At 48.5% G+C, this 9,443-nt stretch overlaps 1 protein-coding gene across 1 annotated transcript in view; it reads right to left on the reverse strand.

The window, feature by feature from the left end:
* Positions 1-8,961, reverse strand: part of shisa6 (shisa family member 6) — a 50,304-nt gene extending 41,343 nt beyond the window's left edge. The window contains 3 exon segments of the mRNA XM_067245401.1: positions 6,018-6,178; positions 8,410-8,576; positions 8,578-8,961. Of these exon segments, the coding sequence (XP_067101502.1) occupies positions 6,018-6,178; positions 8,410-8,576; positions 8,578-8,961 (712 nt within the window).
* Positions 8,962-9,443: the final 482 nt, after the last annotated feature.

Here is a 9,443-nt window from a genome sequence, read left to right on the forward strand (position 1 = left end):
AATCCTTCACGACTACAGACGTCCACGAGATCCGGTCAGTCCTACACACACACACACACACACACACATCTACGAGGAGCGCGGACGATGCCGAGGCATTAACTCGCCCGGCCGTAAAAGAATGAAACCGAAAACGATATGGTGGCCACCGTTCACGCAAAGCGGCGGCAGATGCGTTCCCTCACGCTCCCTCTCCCCCTGGAGGTTAGCGCGAGGAGTGATGTCGGAGGTCTCCGTGCGTTTTTCGTTCCGGTTCCGCGAGTGTCGTGATTCCGTCTGCGTACCACGACACTGCAGGTGTTGACCCTGGGGAACCTTGGTCCCTAGAAGCCCACGTCGCCGCCATTGTCGAAAGCTAACCGACCTCTTCAAAAGCCATCGTTCCCCGAGCGGACCCGGCGACCCGCAAGCACATTCGCGCGCAGACAGGCCTTCCTCTCCTCTCACAGGTACACACACACTCCTCTCCTCACACACACACACACACAGTGACACTCCTCTCCTCACACACAGACATGCATTTACACACACACGCACACACATGGACAAAACTCTCCTCTCACACACACACACACACCCAACTCATTAAGCTGAACTGGTGTGAAGAGCCTTGAGCACCCTCTTCTCGTTGCGGTATGGCCGGACGCATTACGAATACTTCCTCCTTGATATAAAGGAAGGCATGACTTTCACCTCAACAAGAGCCTTGAGGGCCTGGATAGTCGGTGCGAAGGTGAATACTTTCTTTTATTCATGCTACCTTTTGATATTGATATGACCGTTTTCTCGTCATCAGGCTCTTTTCCGTGAGAGGAGGGCGGGAGGAGGAATAACGGGATGATTGCCGTCGAGGAGGTAGAGCAGAGGTGGAGGTGAAGAAGGAGGTGGAGGAGGAGGTGGTGGGAGAGGGGAGGTGAGGTTAGGTTGGAGGGAGGGAGGGAGGGAGGGAGGGAGGGAGGGAGGGAGGGAGGGAGGGAGGGAGGGAGGGAGGGAGGGAGGGAGGGAGGGAGGGAGAGGTGAGGGTGGAGGCGGTGTCGTAGGAGGAGGTGGAGAAGGAGGAGAAGAAGGAGAAAGAGGAGATGGAGGGGTTGGGGAGGAGGAGGAATTGGAGGAGGTGGAAGAGGAAGTGAAGGGGTTGGACGAGCAGCGCCGTGCCGCTCCAAGGTCGATTAAACTCCGACACAAGGAGGCGGAGGTCGTTGACATGCCTTGGTGATTTTACAGCATCTACAGCACATCTCTGGTGCTGGGAGTGTGTGTGTGTCTGCGTGAGTGTGTGTGAGTGTGTTTCAGATCTCTCATACCTATGTTTCTCTGTGTTTTTCTCTGTCTCTGTCCCTTTCTCTCTGTTTCTTTCTGTCTTCCACTTTTTCTCTCTTTTCTCTCCTTCTCTTTTGTCTCTTTCTATTTGTGTGTTTCTCTTCTCCCTCTCTCTCTCTCTCTCTCTCTCTCTTTATATATATATATATATATCCCTTTCTTTACGCTCTCTCTAGAACTCCACCTGGCAACTGCATGAACTCTCATGAAATCAGCCGAGCAAAGTTTATAGTGGTGAATGTATCCCATAATACACATTGGGCCATAATTAACGGTAGCTCTTGGTTGCTAAGGCCTCCCAGAATGACTACCAGCTACACACCTGCAACCCCTTACACATTGTCTCTCCCACCCACGCACCCACGCACACACATACACACACACGCTCACAGAGGCGCGCACGTGTCAAGAGATCTCGGAGGATAATCAGGGATGATAATGAGAGGCGGAGCCGGGGACAGGAAGAAGAGGGCGAGCTAGAAGTGTCAGGTGCACCTCTGGAGGACGACTTCAAGCACGCTGACGCGGTCAGTACAACAGCATCAGATTAGCATTGGAGGTGATGACTAACAGGTCCTTGGGGGATGGAGGAGGGAGGGAGACGCGGGGGGGGGGGGGGGGGGGGGGCTGGCGGGGGGGAGTCAGGTTGGGGGCAGGAGGGGGGCCTGGGGTCACCAGAGATGTTGGCCCTGCTCTGGTTTAGGATGACCTGGTGAGAGGGTGATGCACATTTGGTAGAATGAAAGTGCAGACTGTATACAATTACTAAAGGGCCTATGGGCAATTTATATATTAATTAAACTAATTAAATCATGGTTAAGAATTCAGGCAAAACTCAGGCATGCTGTGCGGATCTCTCCAAGCGATAAACACACTGAAACCCATTCAACACTCACGCACACTCAAACACACACACACACACAAATAATCACGCAGGAATGTGTTTAAGAGAATGTCCCATGGTCATGTCAAAGGGAGGTTGAAAAGTTAGAAGGATAACGTTGTCAGAACTGTTTTCCATCTATTCATAAGGGCTATAAATGTTTGTTTTGGTCCCAGTGACCTTTCCAACATGGAAATGGTTGACGACCCTCTAATGAGGTAATCGATTCCATCACTATGATGCCATAATAATATGGACGTGAGAAAAAAGGGAAACACAGAATATGATTCTCTCCTCCGAGCAATAAGCCTTTGATCCATTTCGCCGGAAGCGAAGACGTCAATAAGTATGTGAATATACTCAAATTGTACATTTCAAGTACACTTCCAAATGTGTAGAAAGAAAAATGTATATAATGAAAATGTATTGGTTTCTCATTGAATACACGCTTCTCCGTTCGGGACTATGCTAAGAAGACAGTCATCAAACAGGTAACATTAGACCCCTCTTAAATAAATAACTAACAAGCACTTCCTGCTGTGGCATGTAAATAAACATCCTTTGAGAGCTATGGGCGCGTTATCAAATCAAATTTGTATAGCTGTTTTCACAGTAAAAGCAATGTCACAGAACGGCTAGACAAATGCCCACAGATTAGCACCTATAACCGACGTGATCCCACAGAGAAGAGGAGAGAGGAAAATTCCCGCAACTCAAGTCGATCCGGACTTTCCAAGGTCTTTCTGTTATTGTGGGTGGCTGTGCTATGTTTACAACCACTACCAAAACAGAATCCCTCTACGACACAGAGAGGAAGGGAGTAAAAATAGCTTAGTCCTTGCGAGCTGGTATCATATTCTGCTGCCTGCTCGGTTTCGCTTTGGGGGGGGATCCGCATAACCTTTTTTTTCTCTTCTGTCGTGTGTTTTTATTTGTATTCTTGTCAAGGAATATATCATTCGAGAAACGCTGGGGAGGCCGACAGCGATGCGCCAAGGCCACAGCCTCGGACTGCGGCCTGAATTTATAAATATCAGGGCGTGTGTTTTTGGAATGCGCCTTCTAAAAAAAGCTTGTGTTTGGGCAGGATGTGATTATTGTGGACCCTGCTGTGACCGCCTGCTTCTATTCTGTCCTGGATCAAAGGGGGACGGGATGTCATTTTTGGCGCACTCTGGTTCTGTTCGACACGGTCATTGTATCTCTCACACACACACACACACATGGACACACACTCAGAGACACACACACCCAGACATACACACACGCAGTCAGAGACAGACCCCCAGACACACACACACACTCATACACTTGGACATACCCTCATGGACACACCTGCTCAGACACACAGACACACACACACACGCACATACACACAAACTCACAAACTCAGTCAAGAGATTCAGGAGCAGAACCGTGAATGTAAAATGGTCTCTCTCCCGCACTGAGATCTAAACCAGAAGTGTCAATCTCGGCAAGTAGAACTCTTATCGGGAGAGTCGCACTTCTCTGAAGTACTGAATGCTGCAACGTGGGGCCGCTGCACATTTGGCCACAAATGAATATGCATTTCTCCATGCAAGTGAGTGCTCTCTTCACTCTCCGCCTCTGTTCTGCATGCAGTTGATTGTGTTAGTGGAGAAGAGCTCCCCATCTCCACACACGTATTACCCCCGCCTCCTCTGCCAGGCCTGTCACAGCCGGTCAAGTCCACAACCGGAGGACTGGCGGGACCAGGGAGGGAGGATGCTGCTTGGGGGGGGCTTGGGGCTGGGGCTGGGGCTCGGGTTGGGTGGCTGAGAGGGGCTAGGGCTGAGGCTGAGGCTGGGTCTTGAAGCTGGAGTGGCGGCAGGGTGGCTGGGAGGCTGGGGTGGGTGTCTTGCACTGGGGGCTGGGCCAGGGCTGGGCTTGGGCTTTGGCTGGGTTCTGGGGCTGGAGAGTACTATTTAAGCTTGACAGTGCGTAAATACACTCAAGGTCACAGTGAGGGCAGTCTGGTGTGTATGACAGCGTATTAGACCTGTCCCCTGTACAGCACCGTGGCTGGGCCAGCAGCATAATAAGATTGATAGAGGGAATCGGGGCCGACAGACAGAGGCATACGCTGACAGGAAGTAGAACAGCCGGAGATGGGGAACAAGAGGGAACCTGAGACATGGACGAGCAGCTCTCTCGCTCTCCCTGTCTTTCTTCAACTGTCTCCCTATTTCTCTCTCTCTCTGTCCATCTCTCTATCGCTTATCTTTAACTGTTTCTCTCTTTCTCTCTGTCTATCTCTGTTTTTCCTCCACTTCTCTCCCTCTCTGCCTTTTCCCCTCTGTTTCTCTCTCGGTTGTCTGTTTATCTTCTCTATCTTTGTCTCTCAAGACTTTTCCCTCTATCGCTCTCCTCCTCCCTCCCTGTCTAATTATATTATAGATAGAAGTCAGGCTAAAGTCAATATTGCTTGATAAAACCAGGGTATATTTCTCTCTGTCTCTGTCTTTCTCTGTCTCTACACTGTTATGGCAGTTTTTGACATAGTTACAATATCTATGTTGTATATATAGACAGACGAATGTTAGAAACTGAGGCTCTGTGGTGTGGTTTACTCTGTAGAATGGACACTTAGATTGTCTTAAGGTATTTATGGTGTTGTTTTATGATACCTAACTAAGAGCCAGAGGGTCTTAGTTAGGTCTGGGGGTTGGGGGAGATTGTTATCTCAGTTGAGCGAGCTGACCTAACCTTTTGGCCAAGGAGATTGTGTCCTGTGTCCTGTTTGTGTATCATTAACCATCTCCTTCTTTAGAGAGGGAGCTGGGGCATCAAAGAACTGTGGGACACTTGATGTGGAGTCAAACTGTCACTGAGCAGTGCTGACCAATCACAGAGACCACTGCATTGATGAATTGATCATTTATTAGGGCATCTGTTTTAAGTGTATAAAAGCACAAGCTTTATGATTGTTCTTCATCACTCTGGCGAACGACCTGTGGCTATAGCACCTCCTTCGTAATGACTGATCAGCAAAGCTTTGTTTAATATTACGTAATTGTATAATCTAAATAAATTGTATTAAAACCACATCTCTTGACTACTCAGATCTACACAGTGCCACTTGAATTTCTACCATTACAACACCTTCTCTCCCGTGGTCTCTCTCTCTCTCTGTGTATGTCTGTCCCTTTCTCTGCCCTTCGCTTCGCTCTCTATCTCTCTCTACCGCCCCCCCTCCTTTCTCTGTCTATCTTTCTCGCTCTCTCTCTTTCCATTTTTCTCTCCCCTTATTTTCCTCTCTCCATGACCAGTCAGATTCACCACTCTCGTCTGTTTTCCCATCCAAGGTTCTGAATCATGCTGCGTGCCGGCTCTATGAGCTATCAAGTCCTCATTGGCTGATTCGCCCAGCCACCCAATCAGGGGCTTTCGCTTCCAGCCCGTCAGAGATGATGGGACCGCCGCACTGCTGCCCTCGACAGCCACAATTATTTTCGCTAGCTACTCAAGAATACCCTCTCTCTCTCTCCCTCTCTCACGCAAATCAGATGATTACTGGACGTTAACATGGAAGATTACGCTGCTGTCAGGGAGGGCAGAGCTGACTCACACACACACACACACACAGTGACACATAACCGCCTTAAACACTCCCTAACAAAGCCCACGGCCACCATTCATATTAAAACCAACATACTCTCTAAAAACACAAGTTTTCCAAAATGAAGCAGTCAGTTGCAGGCAGCCTTAGTTGACAATGAAGCTTGGGTTTCTGAAGGTGTGGTGATGAGCACCAGCCGAGCCCATTCCTGCGACAGCATGTTTGGTCTCCTACCGTGGTTGGACTTGGAGGTGTGGACGGGCGTGTAGTGGTTCTTGGAGGAGGTCCTCATGGGCGTGTTGTCCTTGGGGGAGCCATTCATCGCGGCGAAGTTCTCACAGTCGTACTGGGAGATGGGGATGGGGCCCTGCTGCCTCAGAATGTCTGCTAGGGCTCTGTGCATACACACACACACACACACGGACACACACACACACACGGACACACGAGCGCACGGATGTGCACACCCGCATCCACGCGTGCATCCAAACACGCGTAGGCACACGCAAACACGCGCACATGCAAAGATAAACTACACGTTAGAAATGAACTATTAACAGTGGGCCTACAAAACACAGTAGTTCATAGTTTTTCACATTTGATTTCATGGTGAAATTCTTCCGGGAGAGCAGCCTGAACTTAATTTCTTCCAATTTCATCGGATGTTTGTCTTTTCCTCCCAAGCACCCAAACAACCTTGATGAACTGTGACAGTGTTGTCGCGCCACAAGTTATCCAGAATGTGATGGTATTTCTGGGAAAAATGACAAATGTTCATTTGGAACTGAAGCAATGTTATATACTCTATTATATATGAGAATATGAGAATGTGCTGTAATTGGGTTGAATATGAGTGTTTTTCAGACCAAACCAGGTGCATATTGAGGTAAAAAGCCCTCAGGGAGAAAGAGTGAGAAAGGAAGATAGAGTGACTGAGGGGAGGAGGGGGGAGCATGGAGAGAGAGCGAGAGGGAAGGCGAGGAAAGAGAGAAACAAGGCTTTATGAAAGTAACAGCAGAAATATTATTGTTTATTCTGGCAGCATATTTGAAAAGGAAATCAAATTACTTTTGCATTGCCGCTCGCTGCTCAAAACCTCCGCCTGATAAATGAATCAACAGCATAACCTTTTCAAAAACGTAAATATTTGGCCGTCTTTTATCGTTGTTCCTCACCTCGTGTATTGTCAGTGATTTGCTGAATCACTGAATGTGTTCTAGGCCTATTGGATGAGTCAAAGGATGCCTTAACCTTTAAGTACTACATTATTCAATGCCGTGAGATCGCTCTAGTGTTGAATTATTCATACAACAAAAGACCTCGTTTCATTTGAAAGAAAAGAAAAACGACACGACAAAAACAAAAACAAAAAACGATGCGTCAGCATTTCATCGTCTACTCTGTCTTTTCTCCTCAACATGTGGAGTCCACTCATGTAAAGGCTACTAGCCTCGATATGGCTGGGCCTACGGGCTTATTCCACAGCAGAAACAGCTGAGGTAACACACTGAAACACACAGTTGCCGCTCGTGTGTTTCATGTAACATCCCCATGCCAACCGCCAGCACACACTGGAGAGAGCATGTGTTGTTGGGGTTTCGGGTGTGAGGGGGGGGGGGGCGTTGTTGGGGGTGGGGTGTATGTTTGGGGGCTATGTCGTTGTTATGATGTGACCTATGCTCTTTTGTAAAGCTCTCTCTTGGAAGTCGCTTGGGGTAAAAGCGTCTGCTCAAATGCCTAAATGTAAATGTGTCGAGCGTCCCAGATGAACGCCGTTTGAGTCGACTGATCAAGATGTTTTCGCTCTGTGCGGCTGCCTTGCGACGCTGGACCACGGCAGGCTTCTAAGCCATCAAAAAAGGCTGCCGTCAAATGAAACAGATTGTATATATATATATATGCCCCCCAAAATAAGAAAACTACATAAAATATGAAGCATCTGGCGTGTCATTTTCCACACACACACCTAAAACAAACCTGCCAGCCCATGGAAAGAAAAGAAAGAAAAAAAAACACTTGAATATTTCCCTTTGAACATCTCGTTAATGATTTTTCTGCGTTCACTGCTGGGATGCTAGGGTGTATCAGCATCTGGTCTGGGTCTACCAGCCTCCGGAAGCCTATCTGCCGCCTCTGACTAGGCCTGGCTGATCCCAGCTGATCTGGACACGCTTGGAGAACAGTACACGGCCTTGACGTGATCCGAAGGTCTCTTCGGTGGTGCAGAGCTATCTCTACAGTGAATGTGGAGGTGTGGACACGTGGCCACTCAATGTGCGTTTGTGTTCGTTGTACGGTGGCGGAGGTTCAGGCTGGATGTTAATGTTCTGAGGCGTGACCTATGACCCCTAGGTGTCGTTCACATTGTTCCAATAGGAACAGCCCGTTGCACAATCCAGAGCCTTCTACAACAGATGCAGTGATGTGAACAACATCAACCGTCACAAAAAAAAGCATAATTTAGATAGGGGGCAGTGTCTTGGTATTGTAATTGACAGAGGAGAGTCAATACATTAAATTTTGGTCTACCAAAGTAACGTTGGACTTTTTTCATTGTATGATGGAATGGTATTTCACATACAGTTTGATTCAGGTGAATGATGTAATTAAGATGCCTCGGACTCACCTATGAATGTTCATCTCCTGAGGCGGCTCCGTAGCTTTGTCGTAGGCAACTTTCACCGACACCCCGAGCACTATGATGAACGCAATGATCCCACACGTGATATAGACGGCTGTGTTCGTCTGATCCATGCTCGGATCGTAGGTTTCCCCCGTTGGGATAGGCGACGGGGGCAACCGTCTTCACCCAGTCCGGTGTGTGGTAGTTTGTGCATGCTTTCTGATCTATCCGGTTCCCTTTGAACTGACAGCAGAAGCGCAGGAAACACGTCCCGCAGCAGTAACGGTGATCGGTGTTGTTGCACTCGAACTGTTTGTCATATTGTCCGCTGACGTCGTAGTAGCCCAGACAAGTATCGTGGTTACTGGCGACCGGTAGCTGGACCTGGGGATTCTTCTGCGGGGAAGCGGTGGGAACCGCCACGGTAGCGTTCGCGTCTTTCGGCTTGACTATCTTCTTCGGTAGCGACTTTACCTTTTTACCGGCCGTAGCGGCACTGAGAACGCTCAGAGGGTCCAAGTATATAAGAAGGAGCAAAAGGTGTCGTATACCCATGGTGTGATTAACTTGTCAATTCTATTAAATATTCTAGGCTATCTATCAAAGGTGCGTGAAGGGACTCAGTCATCTGCGACTTCAGATGTCCTGGCATCTAAGGCTGCCGTTACTCCCCTAAGTACAGATGCCTTTGTCATACTGGATATAACAGTGGGTATTGATTTCGACGACGCCATTAGTTCAGTGCAAGCGGTTAAATGAAGCGCTGAAACCCATTGCGCCATTTAAGAAGAGACTGGATTGCATGTCTTGATTGCGTTCTGCGATGCGCTCTCGTCAACGGGGCTCCGCGTGCGCTCTCCTTCGGTTTGGAAGTCCTGAAATAAGCACTCTGTCGCTGTCCAACGTGCTGATCTGGAGAGACCGCCCTCTGAGTCGAGTTTAGTCAAATGCAAAGCTTACATCTTGCTCAATTGAAAGTTGTGCTAGAGCGAGGGAAACAAACACAACGGTTCGTTAAACAGTATCGTCACGTCCAG

This window comes from Osmerus mordax, chromosome 10, assembly GCF_038355195.1.
Source record: "Osmerus mordax isolate fOsmMor3 chromosome 10, fOsmMor3.pri, whole genome shotgun sequence".
In the NCBI taxonomy this organism is placed as follows: domain Eukaryota; kingdom Metazoa; phylum Chordata; class Actinopteri; order Osmeriformes; family Osmeridae; genus Osmerus; species Osmerus mordax.